Consider the following 14850-nt stretch of genomic DNA (forward strand, 5'->3'; position numbering starts at 1 on the left):
TATTTTTGAAATATAAATTTGCAAAATTATAATTTTTTATATTTTATGCTTTTCTTCCTGTGACCTGTGAGACCAGAATGAAGAATCAAGCCAAATGAGTAGGATGCGTAGGCTTTAAAAACTATCTTTATTGTTTTTTTCTACTTATAAAAGAAATACAGATTCATTCTAAGTAATTCAAACATTATGGAAATATACAACATAGAAATCAAATGCTCTCTATAATCCAAACTCCCAGACCCAAACCACTGTTACGACATCTGGTGTAGATTTCTTTACACTTTTATTTCAATGGCAAAAACCACAATTAGTTTTGCACCAACCTAATAGTTTATAACATACTAATATGTTTTTTCCATATCAGTAAATATAGAGTTACCTCATTCTTTTTAGTGGCATGTAATATTGTATTACATTAATGTACTATAATTTATTGAATTAGACCTAATGTTGTGGACATGAGGATGTTTTCCTTTTTTTTTTTTTTGTTGGAGTCTTGCCCTGTCTCCAGGCTAGAGTGCAGTGGCTCAATCTCGGCTCACCGCAACCTCCACCTCCTGGGTTCAAGTGATTCTCCTGCCTCAGCCTCCCAAGTAACTGGGACTATGGGCGTATGCCACCATGCCCAACTAATTTTTGTATTTTTAGTAGAGACGGGGTTTCACCATGTTGGCCAGGATGGTCTCCATCTCTTGACCTCGTGATCCACCCACCTTGGCCTCCCAAAGTACTGGGATTACAAGCATGAGCCACTGTGCCAGGCCACATTTTTCATGATTATAAACAATCCTGGGATGAACACCTTTTTCCATAAGCCCTTATAAACTTGTGAAGGTGTTTCTATAGGATACATTCTTAGAAATCCTTCCAGAAACTGATATGAAGGGAATAGCCATTTGTTATTTTAATGAGTATTGCCAAACTGCCATCATAAAGGTTATATCAATTTACATCCCAACAGTGTATGTGGTCCTCAATTTCCCTAGGACTGTGGGATTTTATAGGCAGTCTGTTCTCATCAGAGAGACTGTAGAACCTCAAGACTCTTCCTTTAACTCTGTGAATGTCTGCAGTTCATACATTTCTCTGGTGGTTGATACGTTAACATTAATAGCAACTCGAAGGTTTGCCCAGAAAAGCCCACATTTACACCTATCCTTGGGCCATTCCAAGTATGCTTTTTCTTCCAGGAGAGTTTTCAGTTTATGACACCTTGTGGGAATGCAATAGAATGGAATGGGTTCCAGTAAGATAAGAATTATATGATCAGAATTTTCATGGAAGAGATTGTGGTGGGCAAAGTAGAATTCATAATGGCACCACTCATTCTGGACAAAGTTGGGAGACAAAACAAAGATGGACTTATAGCTTTTCTCAATGAAGCTTACAATATTTTCACTAATGCTCTTTCCAGGGTCAAAGTATCTTTCATAAAGGCAAATCAAGATAGAACCATCTTCTTTCTCCAGATTGGGGATCAATTCATTCTTCACCCACAGAGAATCATGTTCACTGTATGAAATAAATGCGTGGAATCGGACATTTCTCTTGAGTTGTTCTTGAGTTGTCCTCCTAACCCTGTGCCATGTTTGTGTGCATCGACCTAGCATCCTGAAATACCAGGGCAGATCAAACTGGAGACAGCAGAAGGCCACAGCCAACCCCAGAACTAGCATGATAACCACAATGGTGACAATCAACAGAGCTGTGTTGCAAGATACTTCAGGGAGATGAACGTCTTTTAACCGAGTGCCCCTTAGATTTAAAGGATATTCACATGTGTATGAATCTGACCATCCAACCATCATGACCTCTGAATATGTTTCAAGCTGAATGAAATTTTTTAATTCACAGGTACACTGGAATGGATTTCTTCCCGCATTTAGAGTCTTAACTTCCTGGCAGCTCTGAACAAAATCCAGAGATGGGCTGAGAATTAAGTTCATTTCAACGTTCAGAATTGAAAGTCTACTGAAATGACTACACCCAGGGAGATCAGTTAGGAAATTAAAAGCAATATTTAGCTCTCGTAAGGCCATCAGATGAATAGTCTCTTTAGGTACAGTTTGGATTTGGTTATTATTTAGGTCAAGTATTTGAATACCTTTGGGCAAGCACCTGAAGACAGAATCAGACAATTTATTGTATGACAGATTCATGTTGACCACAGTTTCTGGCCATGAGCAATTTTCATCATTTTTATGTTGTAATAGATTTTGACTCAGATCCAAGTGTTCCAAGGGTGTGTTGTTAGCAAAGCAACTCACTAAAGAAAGTGTCTCCAGTTTATTGCTATTCAAAATGAGAGTTTTCAAGTGAGGCAGTTGGATAGTTCTTTTAAACAACTCGTCTGTTAAGATATTATTGGCAAAATTTAAATATTGGAATTTTGTAGGATAATTAGGGAAAAGCATGTGTGGCATTCGTGCATTTGATATTGTCAGGTTTTCTATGTCCGTTTTGGTCAAAAGCAAATAGGTTTTATCCTGTTGAATGTAAAACACTCTGAAATGTACATGCTCCAATTTTATAGTTCTCATTACAGTATTTGAGTAGTCAAATGAATTGTGGTCAAGATAAGCCTTACCACCAAAAGTCACATTTTGGATCTGAAAGTGTTCCACTGATGTATGCCAAACAAATTGTAAGATATGGAAAAGGTCATCCCAGAGTAAATCAACTTTATTAAGTAATAGAACTGATGTCTTAGCATTTTCTAAACTAAGATTTTGTTGCATTTCATAACTTACAAATTGGCTTTTGCCATCTATATTTGTCATTTCTAATATTTTTGAAGTCTTGATTCCATCACGCAAAAGAACCCAGAAATTTGTGTCCATTGGTAAAACAATGTGCAGTTTTGTCGTGTTTAAGATGGGCAGGCTACCTTCTTCATAATGAGAAAGAGTTCTGAATCCTAAGAAGACAGTATTTAGATGCAGATGAGCAATTTTCTGGAAATCTGATTTTTGTATTTTTGCCCCACTCAAACCTAGGATTTCCAGGTGTGACATGTTGCCAGCTTCCTCACAGATAGGCATGGTATCAAAGTCATTAAAAGAAAGATCTAAATACCTGAGACCTGCCAGTAAATACCAAGTTACACTCTTCAGTCTGTTATTAGACAAATCTAAATATCTTAACTCCTTGTTGAATTCAAAGGTTTTGAGATTCAGCTGTTGAATTCTGTTATGGCATAGAATCAAAACTTTCAGTTTGGAGACAGAATGAAAATCTGAACTCTGGAGTTGAAAAAGGAGGTTATAGGATAAATCCAGTGTGGTTGTGGCTGGGGTCAAGTCTGCGGGAACCTTTCTTAGAGACATGTTGGAGCAGTTGGTCATCAGTTCCCTTTCTTCTGGCAGCTCTGGAGCCTCGCCCTCTACTGTCATAACAATACTACAAAATATGTAAATGTTTCTGATGAGTCTCATTGTATTTCCAAGGATTTTACCACTGATTTCCTCATATGAATGATGAAGATGAGCTCAAAACCCTAAAAGACAGTATATAATGTTAGGTTTTTATTTGGTTAAATCCTGTAGGACTTTTATTTGTGAAAAAAAATGCCAACATCTGACTATACTCATCAAGAGGTTGGAATAGCGTCCCAACCTGTATGTTGGGTCTTTGACTTGATCTCAGAGCATTGGCTGAGAAGTCTGCAAGCTGGCTACTGTGCCATATCTCTGTTGTTGAGGCAAGTCAGGATTCTCAGAGAGGAGAAGCATAATGGCCCTTCAGTTTAAGAACCGCATTGTCAGGTCAGACTCAACACCCTCTCTCACATCTGCTTTTGATAGCCTGAAGATTTCAAGAAAATTGAAAGTAATTTGTTTTCTTACCAGACACTGTGAACCTTTGACTTGATATCAAGGCGTTACCCCTCAATTTTTGTATTTGTGGATATAGAAAGTCCCTGGAGCTAATATTGGACTTTCAACACTTACCTATACAGATGGAAGTTTCAAAACAGGAAACAAATAGAATGATTCCTGTCCTTCTGCCTCTGTATGTCTTCAGGTTAGTGGCAAAAGCAATCTGGATCACCGCCAAATAATAGTATTAATGTTGCAAAACAATTTCCAAGTGTGACATGTTGCCGGCTTCCTCACAGATAGGCATGGTGTCAAAGTCATTAAAAGAAAGATCTAAATGTCTGAGACCTGCCAGTGAATACCAAGCTACAATCTTCAGTCTGTTATTAGACAACTATAAATGCCTTAACTTCTTATCGAATTCAAAGGTCTTGATATCCATCTGTTGAATTCTGCTGTGGCATAGAATCAAAACTTCCGGGTTAGATTTCAATGTGTCAAGATACATACTAATTGCTTCGTGTATATTATTTATTTATCACCATACTCTGTGAGGGAAGTACTATGACTCCCACTTGATAGATAAGGAAACTGAAGGATATAGAATTCTGAGGACTTTGGGAGACATGTTAAGCTTCACGTGATTTGATTAGACAAAGAACAGAGGTAGTTGGAGTACTAAGATTTTACAATATTCATTAATCAAGATATGTATTAAGTACCTATTCTGCCTTTTCTAGGCACTGGGGAAGTAGCAGTGAAAAGAACAGATTTCTGTTTTTACACAGCTTACATTCTAGAGAGAGGGTAAGAAAAGAGAGACTGCAAATAACATGATACATTTATATGTTATGACTCACAATTCCACATGCCTGGGGAGGCCTCACAATCAGGGTGGAAGGCAAATGAGGAGTAAACGCTTGTCTTATGTGGCAGCAGGCAAGAGAGCGTGTGCAGGGAAATTCCCCTTTATAAAACCACGAGATCTCGTGAGACGTATTCACTATCATGAGAGCATGGGAAAGACCTGCCCCTATGATTCAATTACTTCCCACCAGGTCCCTCCCACAACATGTGGGAATCATGGGAGCTACAGTTCAAGATGAGATTTGGGTGGGGACCAATATCAGGCAGTGATATTGACTTGAAGGAAAAATAACTATGATAAGGGAAACAGAAAGAGACTGGGGAGTGATTTTTTTGTATAGAATGATCAAAAAAGGCCTCCCTGATAGTGACATTCATACAGAGATCTAAAGCCGGTGAAGAAGCAAGCCACTTGTTGTCTAGGGAAAGAGTATTTTGGAGAGAGAGAGAACAGCAAGTACAAATTTAAAGATCCTGATGTGCTTGGAAAATGTGAGGAAGGCCTGGAATGGAGTTAGGGGAGGAAATCAGAGAGAAGGTCAGATCTTGTAACAACTTGGCAATTTTCCTCTGACTGAAATTAGAAACTAGCAGAAGATTTAGAGTCCAGGAGCGGCAAGTTCTGGCATACATTTTAAAGATTCCTCTGTTTGAGGCAACCTACAGAATGGGAGAAAATTTGTGCAATCTATCCATGTGACAAACGGCTAATACCCAGAATCTACAAAGAACTTAAAAAAATTTACAAGAAAAAACAACCCCATCAAAAAGTGGGTGAAGGATATGAACAGACACTTCTCAAAAGACAACATTTATGTAGCCAACAAACATATGAAAAAAAACTCATAATCACTTGTCATTAGAGAAATGCAAATCAAAACCACAATGAGATACCATCTCATGCCTGTTAGAATGGCGATCATTAAAAAGTCAGGAGACAACAGATGCTGGAGAGGGTGTGGAGAAATAGGAACGCTTTTACATTGTTGGTGGGAATGTAAATTAGTTCAACCATTGTGGAAGACAGTGTGGCGATTCCTCAAGGATCTAGAACTAGAAATACCATTTGACCCAGCAATCCCATTACTGGGTATATACCCAAAGGATTATAAATCATTCTACAATAAAGACACATGCACAGACATGTTTATTGCAGCACTATTCACAACAGCAAATACTTGAAACCAACCCAAATGCCCATCAATGATAGACTGGATAAAGAAAATATGGCACATATACACCATGGAATACTACACAGCCATAAAAAAGAATGAGTTCATGTCCTTTGCAGGGACATGGATGAATGTAGAAACCATCATTCTCAGCAAACTATCACAAGAACAGAAAACCAAATACCACATGTTCTCACTCATAACTAGGAGTTGAACAATGAGAACACGTTGACACAGGGAGGGGAACATCACACACTGGGGCCTGTCGGGGGATGGGGGGCGTAGGGGAAGGAATAGCATTAGGAGAAATACCTAACGTAGATGACGGTTTGATGGGTGCAGCAAACCGCCATGGCATGTGTGTTCCTATGTAGCAAACCTGCACATTCTGCACATGTACCCCAGAACTTAAAGTATAATAAATAAATAAATAAATAAATAAATAAATAAAAAGATTCCTCTGTTTGTTGGGTGGAAATGACTGGGAGCCACAAGGCTGGCAGGAAGACTCCTTGGGACACTATAGAGTAACTTGTGCCAGAGAGAATGTATCAGTGCAAGTGGAGAGAGGTGGTTAGATTCTAATCTCAAATTAGTAAACAATTTAACTACACATGTCCCCACCCCAGGCACTCTGAAGGTACCAAGGGCAGGTGATAAGTTAGTGTTGGAGTTTTTCTGCTTCCATTTGTATGTATCTGTTACACACTGACCCTCAACCTCCCTCAGACAGGTCACTCCCATAGACAAGCAGAGGGGGCAAAAGACGTGCTCAACAGAAAGAGGATGGGGTAGGGAGACTTCTCTGTGCGTGTCATGCTCCCATCATTCTGAGAGGCTGGACGGGAGGTGGGGGAGGCAGTGGGCACACCCACCCACAGGAATGCACACAAACATGGCGAGATAACAAAGGTGGGGCAGAACCAAAACATATGGCCACTTAGAATGTTACCTCTCTCTCATCTGTATTTCTCTTCTCTAGAACCTTCCCAAGTCTGGTGTTTTCTTGAAGTAAAGAAATTCCAGAAAACCTCTGGAGAGCAGGGAGTAGGAGGGCCACTCCCAAGTTTTCCATTAGCGGCTGATACTAGTAAAGGAAAGAGAGCATCTTATCTCTAATCTTGGGAACACATATGATCATAGTTTCTTTGTGTGAACTCCCTTACATCATAAACTTAGAGAATTCTTTTGTAAAAATATTAATTATCCACATTGATCATATAATTTTTATGTTTTGCAAACTCTTCTGGTAAGTCTTCTCAAACATCTTGGAGAAAAAGCAACAATTTTGGTAAGGTCACCATATTTAGATGATTTCTCAAAACACCAACTTTTAACAACATGGTCAAATGACTTAGATGCCTCTGGCCATATTTTTCTTTGCTGACATTTCAGTGACTCCCTAGAGTGTAATATATACTAAAATATTATACTGCATTAATATGTAAACATAACACAGTATAATTATCAGAAAAAAACAGGTGAATATTCTATTTAATTAACTTAGTTCCTGCTGGATTTTTTAACTGTTATATATTTAAGACAAGTTTTCTACATCTACTTTTAAATATTTCTAACAGAAAATCAGTTTATAACTGTGGCCTGGAAGTGTAACTACTACTACTCAAATTATTGTGTTCATATTATCTAATGTATAATGATAAACTTTATATTTTCTTTCAGTTTTCTTAAAACTATACATTAAATTTCAGAATATCTTGATTTCCATGCCACTAGAAGCAGAAAATAATTTTCCATGAATTCATGATCTCTTCAGAATGACCTCTTAGTAAATAAACTTTCGTTCATTTGTTTATCAACTGTCCTCTCTCCATTCATTCCCATGATAGCTGTCTGTCTTGTTCACTTCTGTATCCTCAGCACATAGAATGGTGCTTGACACGTGGTGCCAGCTCATTAACTACTTGTTGAATGCACATATGAATGAATGAATCCTTGTATGTATGAATTTCAACATTTTAATCCTTAGCACAACATGATGCATAGTATGCTCTCATAAATATGTGTTGAATGAATGAATTTATGTTGTGAATTTCTGATACAGTGCAGGGCATGATGGTTAAAGAATGAGTTTGGTGGGCCGGGCGCAGTGGCTCAGGCCTGTAATCCCAGCACTTTGAGAGGCCAAGGCAGGTGGATCACGAAGTGAGGAGATCAAGACCATCCTGGCTAACATGGTGAAACTCTGTCTCTACTAAAAAAACACAAAAAAAATTAGCTGGGCGTGGTGGCACTTGCCTGTAGTCCCAGCTACTAGGGAGGCTGAGGCAGGAGAATCGCTTGAACCCAGGAGGTGGAGGAGGTTGCAGTGAGCTGAGATGCCACTACTGCACTCCAGCTTGGGCAACAGAGTAAGACTCAGTCTCAGAAAAAAAAAAAAAAAGATGAGTTTGGTTTTAGGGATTGATGGATCTGTGTTCAAGTCCAATGTTAACCATTCATTAGCTATGTAACTTGGACCGTTTATTTAATTTCTGAAAGGTTTGGTTTTATCATCTGTAAAATGGAGCTTGTGAAGAGGCATAAGACAATGTATATAAATCACTTAGTACCATGCCTAGCATATCACACTTAATAAACGGTGGCAGTTATCAGGTCAAGACTTGGGAGAAGCGAGGAAGACATAAATGTTAAGGGGATCCCAAGGAACTCAGGAATCAAGATAATGTTTACATGAAATATTTTTAAAAATGAAAATTAATGCCAAAATTGATGTTGAACAAAATATCGACATTTGTCATAAAGACAGGATCAGTATTACTGATTGTTTCTTTTGCCTCAGGCTCTATTATGGTTTGATAGGACCTTGGCGGTTATAATCATTAGGTTGACAAAGGTGCTTTTAATGTTATCATCTCATAGAGTGCTTCATTTGTAGCAATTGACTTTAAGCTTCTAGGTCTTACAGCCATGGCCCCTTAAGAATGCAGCAGAATCTAACCCAGTTGCTTTAGCTGGAACTCTCTGGGCTGAGAAGTCGGAGTTTCTCTTACCCACTTCTTCCTCCTGCCCAATACCACAGTCTTATCTGGGACTGTAATGGGAGAGGAACTAACTCTTTTTTAACTTCTCTTAATGTAATAATAATAATAACAAAGGTCCTATCTCTCAGGCAATACTTACGCATTATGACATTTTATAAAAACAACATTTATATAGTGACAGGGTCTCACTATGTTGCCAAGGCTGGTCTTAAACTCCTGGCCTCCAGCAATCTCCCCACCTCAGCCTCCCAAAGGGATGGGATTAGAGGTGTGAGCCACTGTGCCTGGCCTCATTAAAGCAATTTTAAAAGTAGGATGTAAACATTTTTTTTTTTTTTGAGATGGAGTCTCACTCTGTTGCCCAGGCTGGAGTAAAGTGGCATGATCTCAGCTCACTGCAAACTCCACCTCCCAGGTTCAAGCGATTCTCCTGCCCCAGCCTCCTGAGTAGCTGGGATTACATGCACCTGCCATCACGCCTGGCTAATTTTTGTATTTGTAGTAGAGATGGGGTTTCATCATGTTGGTGATGTATTCTATCAATAGTATATACATGCTAATATCATATCCCTACTACTATGTTAAAAGGAAGTAAAAAAGAGGGAATGACCTTCCTTAATACATCTTTAATACCTTATAATTTAAAAGCCCAAGTCAAAAGACATCATCAAATGACAACTAGCGTTTTACCAAAGAATATTTAATCATCTAATTTCTCTTTCCCCAATGATATAAAGAAATAGAAAAGAGATTAAGAACCTATTGAATGTTGAAAGATCTTTGCAACATAAGAGTAAGAATGACTTCTTTTTAGTATTTCCTATGTATCTGACATGGAGCTAAGTGTTTTCTGTCCATTATCTTGTTTAATCCCTCAACAACTCAACAAAATGGCGGCTATTATTATTCATATTTTACAGATGAAGGAGCTAAAGCCCAGAGGTAAAGTAACTTGCCCAAGATGGCCAATTGAAGAAGCAGAGATTTGAACCCAGACCTGTTTGTTTCCTTCTGGATGGTAGCTAAACCCAAATGGAAGGCACCTTAAACCTTGAAATGAGGTAGCTTAGGATGTAATCATATCCTAAGGACCGAATCACTGAGGTTGAATCCATTGATCTGACCAGCTGCCATGGCGGCCACTTCCTCGTGTCTCACCCCATGCCACTCTCTCTGAAGCTTCATGCAGCTGCTGTGGGACACTCTGCTAGGTGCCACAAAGTTCGAGAGACTTTGCCTACACGTGTATATATTCTTAGGAAAGTTATAAGTTCACAAGAATTGAAATAAAATTCTAAGTGCATGCTATTCCTAACTAATAGCTCAATGTAGGTGGTCTGGGAGAAAGCTCATTAAGAAATCAAATGCTCACAGGTTGTTAACCATCCTCTTCTTTACAGCAACCACATATGGCCCTCTTTGTCTACTTCTGAAGGAAACAGAATAAGAACTGCAATGTACAAGATCCATCAGATCTGCCCCTACTTTTAAACAGGTAACACAAATGCAGAACTTTTCAACGGGGTAAAGGAGCAACAAATGTGCCTTAAATAGCCAAAGGTTTCACCCAGCAGAGGTGAACATACACCATGGGGAAATAAGGGCTAGAGAAAACTTGCCACAGTGCGTGGGACCGTTCAATCTGAATAGAAGGGCTGACCAGGTTTGATCCGCAATCAGTGAAAAGAAACCCACGTTCTCAAGTATCTGCAACAAATTCCTCAGATCAGTAGCCCCAAGGTCACTCATCATTAATCTACACAAAATAGTAAATACGAAAAATCTAAATAACCCTACTTCCCTCCCTTCAATATTAGCTCAAATTATCTCCTCTTTAAAAAAGACCCATGTAGCCCTTATATCTTTTTAATGAGAGTTACAACAAATAAAGCTAAGGTTCTTACCCCGGAGTTTGCACTGTCTCAGAAGAGCTGCAGGTGTGTGGATGACTCGTTGACACGGTCAGAATTGGCTGCAGGAGCGAATTGAAGCAAGTTTTTCTGCAAAGCTTAAACCCCATCCGCCCTCTTCTGCATGCTAGTGGTATTGCATGTTATATATATTCATCATAATCTTAGCGCTTTTTAAAATTTTGGTAAAATACATATAACATAAAAGTTACCATGTTCACCATCTTTCCATTTTTATTTTTTACTTTTTTTTTTTTTTGAGATAGGGTCTCACTTTGTCACCCAGGCTGGAGTACGGTGGCGTGATCACTGCTCATTGCAGCCTTGACCTCCTGCAGTCGATCCATCCTCCTCAGCCGCACAAATGGCTGGGACTACAGGCGCTCGCCAACTGGCCTGGCTAAGTTTTTTGCATTTTTTGTAGAGACGGGGTCTCGCCATGTTGCCCAGGCTGATCTGGAACTCCTGAGCTCAAGTGATCTGCCTGTTTCGGCCTCCAAAATGCTAGGATTACAGTGTGAGCCACACTGCGTGCTACCTCAAGCTTTTTAAAAATTTTTATTTATTTTTATTTTTTTGAGACGGAGTTTCGCTCTGTCACCCAGGCTGGAGTGCAGTGGCTGGATCTCAGCTCACTGCAAGCTCCGCCTCCCGGGTTTACGCCATTCTCCTGCCTCAGCCTCCCGAGTAGCTGGGACTACAGGTGCCCGCCACCTCGCCTGGCTAGTTTTTCATGTTTTTTAGTAGAGACGGGGTTTCACCGTGTTAGCCAGGATGGTCTCGATCTCCTGACCTCGTGATCCGCCCGTCTCGGCCTCCCAAAGTGCTGGGATTACAGGCGTGAGCCACCGCACCTGGCCGAGCTTAAGCATTTTTAAATGTACAATTTAGTGGCATTAATTAAGTACATTCACACTGTTGTGCAACTACTACCACTGCCCATCTCCAGAACTTTTTCATCATCCCAAACTGAAATTCTATACCCGTTAAACAGTAATTTCCCATTTTCCCCTCCCCTCAGACCCTGGAAACTATAATTCTACTTTCTGTCTGTGTGAATTTGACTACTCTAGGTACCTCATGTCTGTGGAATTATACCATATTTGGTTTTTTGTGACTGGCTTATTTCACTGAGCATAATGTCTTCAAGGTTCATCCATATCATTTCTATTATTACTACACAGAATAATAGAATCCTTCCTTCCTTTTTTAAGGCTGAACACTATTCTGTTGTATGTACATCCCACGTTTTGTTCATTCATTCATCCATCAACGGACATTTGGGTGGTTTTCACCTTTTGGCTCTTGTGAATAATGCTGCTATGAACGTGGTGCACAAATACCTATTTAAGTTGGTGCTTAACATTCTTTTGAGTCTATACCTAGAAGTGGAATTCATGGATCATATGACCATTTTGTTTAATTTTTTGCAGAACCACCATACTTGTTTTCCACAGCATCTTAGAGCACTTTGACAATGCTTTTCTTCAAGGTGCAGGTCAGTTATCCCTTTCATCAGTTGGGTAGGGCAGTCATGTGATGATGGGCAGGAGTAGGAATGGTGACTCCATAATTTCAGCAATCAGGCAGGAGAGGGTGGGAAGGAGTTATCTAGAGCAGGGGTCCTCAACCCCTGGGCCACAGACAGGTACCTGTTCACGGCCTGTTAGGAACCGAGCCACACAGCAGGAGGTGAGTGATGGGTAAGCAAATGAAGTTTCATCTGTATTTACAGTCACTCCCCATCACTTGCATTACCACCTGAGCTCCACCTCTTGTCATATCAGTGGCAACATTAGATTCTCATAGGAGTGTGAACCCTACAGTGAGCTGCATATGGGAGGGATCTAGGTTGTGTGCTCCTTATGAGAATCTAATGTCTGATGATCTGTCACTGCCTCCCATCACATCAGATGGGACCATCTAGTTGCAGGAAAACAGGCTCAGGGCTTCCACTGATTCTACATTATGGTGAGTTGTATAATTATTTCATTATATATTACAATGTCATAGTAATAGAAATAAAGTGCACAATAAATGTAATGTGTTTGAATCATCCTGAAACCATCTCTCCCCCATCTCCAAACCTGGTCTGTGGAAAAACTGTCTTCCATGAAATTGGTCCTGGTGCCAAAAACATTGGAGACCTCTGATCTAGAGGTCTTGTCTTGAAGTGAAGTGATAAAACAAGCATTGTATTTTAAAAAATGTAGATTGCAAAGTACAGATCAATTTTTAAATCAACATTTTTGAGGTTTTTTTCATACTTGACTTAAGATTTAGGCGACTGCTGGAGATCATGAGTAAAGAAGAAAATTTCCAAATGGATTTGTCCGCAGGAGGAATGATCAATTTAAACATGAATGATTATAATAGATTTATGTCGTAGAAAATTGGGGAGTGCGTGGGTTCTTAAAATACATTTTTTTTTTCTTTTTTTGAGACAGAGTCTCGCTCAGTCGCCCAGGCTGGAGTGCAGTGGCGCGATCTCGGCTTACTGCAAGCTCCGCCTCCCGGATTCACGCCATTCTCCTGCCTCAGCCTCCCAAGTAGCTGGGACTATAGGCGCTCACCACTACGCCCAGCTAATTTTTTTTTTTTTTTTTGTATTTTTAGTAGAGACGGGGTTTCACAGTGTTGGCCAGGATGGTCTTGATCTCCTGACCTCGTGATCTGCCCGTCTCAGCCTCCCAAAGTGCTGGGATTACAGGCGTGAGCCACCGTGCCCGGCCTTAAAATACATTTTTTTGGCTACCATGTTGGGGTTTCTAAATTTAAAATGTAGTCCATGTATTTCCACATGTATTGTAGGGGGAAATCACACAAAATATAAATAAATGTAAAAAGAAAAACAACAGCAAAACAAAACCAGCTCTGCTGCTCACCTAAATATATACAAACATATCTGTATTACACAGATGTAGGAAGACAGGTGCTGGCTGTACACCCATCAGGAATGTTGGAGAGGGTATTCCCAGCTTGTTGGATGAACTAAGCTCTAAAATCTTTTTCATTTCAGAAATTCTCAAGCTACTATGCTCAGCACACTCACATTGTATATTGCCCTCGCAAGGAAAAATAATGACTTGGGGTTTTTGTTGTCCAAAGACATATTCTTCCTTTTCCCAGAGATGGACATGTTTGAATACTTTATTGTCAATAAACAGAGAAGTTTTCTTTAGGTGTTTTTACATTTGTTTACCAAAAACAAGTTGAGCCAAGTAAGGAGTTGTCATCTGTGTCATCTAATCATCATCATTAAGCTTGCATTTGCTTCGTAAGTGTAGATAGTATTGCACACAAGATATGGGCTAACCATCATCACAAAGTACACAGAACATATACTTTATTCCCATTCGTCAGATAAAGAAACTGGTTGAAAGAGAACAAAAAACTTCCACAAGGTCATCATCCAACAGAGGAGGGAGCCAAGATTCAAAAGTAAGTAAGTCTGGTTCCAAAGTCCACAATTTTTTCACGACTCCAGGTGCCCAAGAGGTTATGTAATACTCTCTCTGCCTTCACCTGAGATTTCTAAAACGTTTAAATCCTTATTCACAACTAGCAACCAAGAATAGTATGCTCAGAACCATATGTGCTGATAACTTTGAGATGTAATATTTTTATTCCTTTAAAAAAAAACTTCCCCCGCCCCTACACACATGCATGTGCGCACTCACACACACACACACAAACACAAACACACACACACATTTCCCTCCTATGTCTTCCTCTGATTCCAGAGGTGGGTCTTCTATGAGTCTGCTTTCACGTAAGTTGCAATGAACAGAGAGCCTTGGGTTACCACAAGGGGGTGGAGTTTTATTTTAAAGACACTAGTGGCTGTAAGGAAATACAGCAGCACAGCCCAGCCCTGTAGAGATCTGGAGCAGTGGCTTCTGGAGACTCCCAGAGCAGCCGTGGTGGTCAGGCTGTCTTGTTGGGCTGCTCTCCACTTTAGCTGTGACTTGAATTCTCTTTGACTCTTCCTCAATCTATTCCCCACTTCTCTTTATCGCTGCTTTTGCTTCTGCATGTGTCTTCCTACAGCCTTTTCCCAGGCTCATGGCTTACAGTC

The 14850-nt window shown here is 39.8% G+C and overlaps 1 protein-coding gene across 7 annotated transcripts; it reads right to left on the bottom strand.

Moving 5' to 3' along the window:
• Positions 1-880: 880 nt before the first annotated feature.
• Positions 881-10942, bottom strand: TLR10 (toll like receptor 10). Of its 7 annotated transcripts, none has more exons than XM_033213975.1 (4): positions 10767-10942; positions 10235-10291; positions 3616-3804; positions 881-3496 (listed from the first exon to the last, which is right to left on the bottom strand). In XM_033213975.1, the coding sequence occupies exon 4, from the start codon at positions 3432-3434 to the stop codon at positions 1038-1040; it is 2397 nt and encodes a 798-aa protein (XP_033069866.1). In that variant the 5' UTR covers positions 3435-3496; positions 3616-3804; positions 10235-10291; positions 10767-10942; the 3' UTR covers positions 881-1037. The 7 variants fall into 7 exon arrangements, with proteins under 7 accessions (XP_033069866.1, XP_033069870.1, XP_033069868.1 ...); XM_033213979.1 differs by lacking the exon at positions 3616-3804 and adding an exon at positions 6810-6944; XM_033213977.1 differs by lacking the exon at positions 10235-10291.
• Between the last annotated feature and the right edge of the window lie 3908 nt (positions 10943-14850).

Source organism: Trachypithecus francoisi, unplaced genomic scaffold, assembly GCF_009764315.1.
Source record: "Trachypithecus francoisi isolate TF-2019V2 unplaced genomic scaffold, Tfra_2.0 Lachesis_group1, whole genome shotgun sequence".
In the NCBI taxonomy this organism is placed as follows: Eukaryota; Metazoa; Chordata; class Mammalia; order Primates; family Cercopithecidae; genus Trachypithecus; species Trachypithecus francoisi.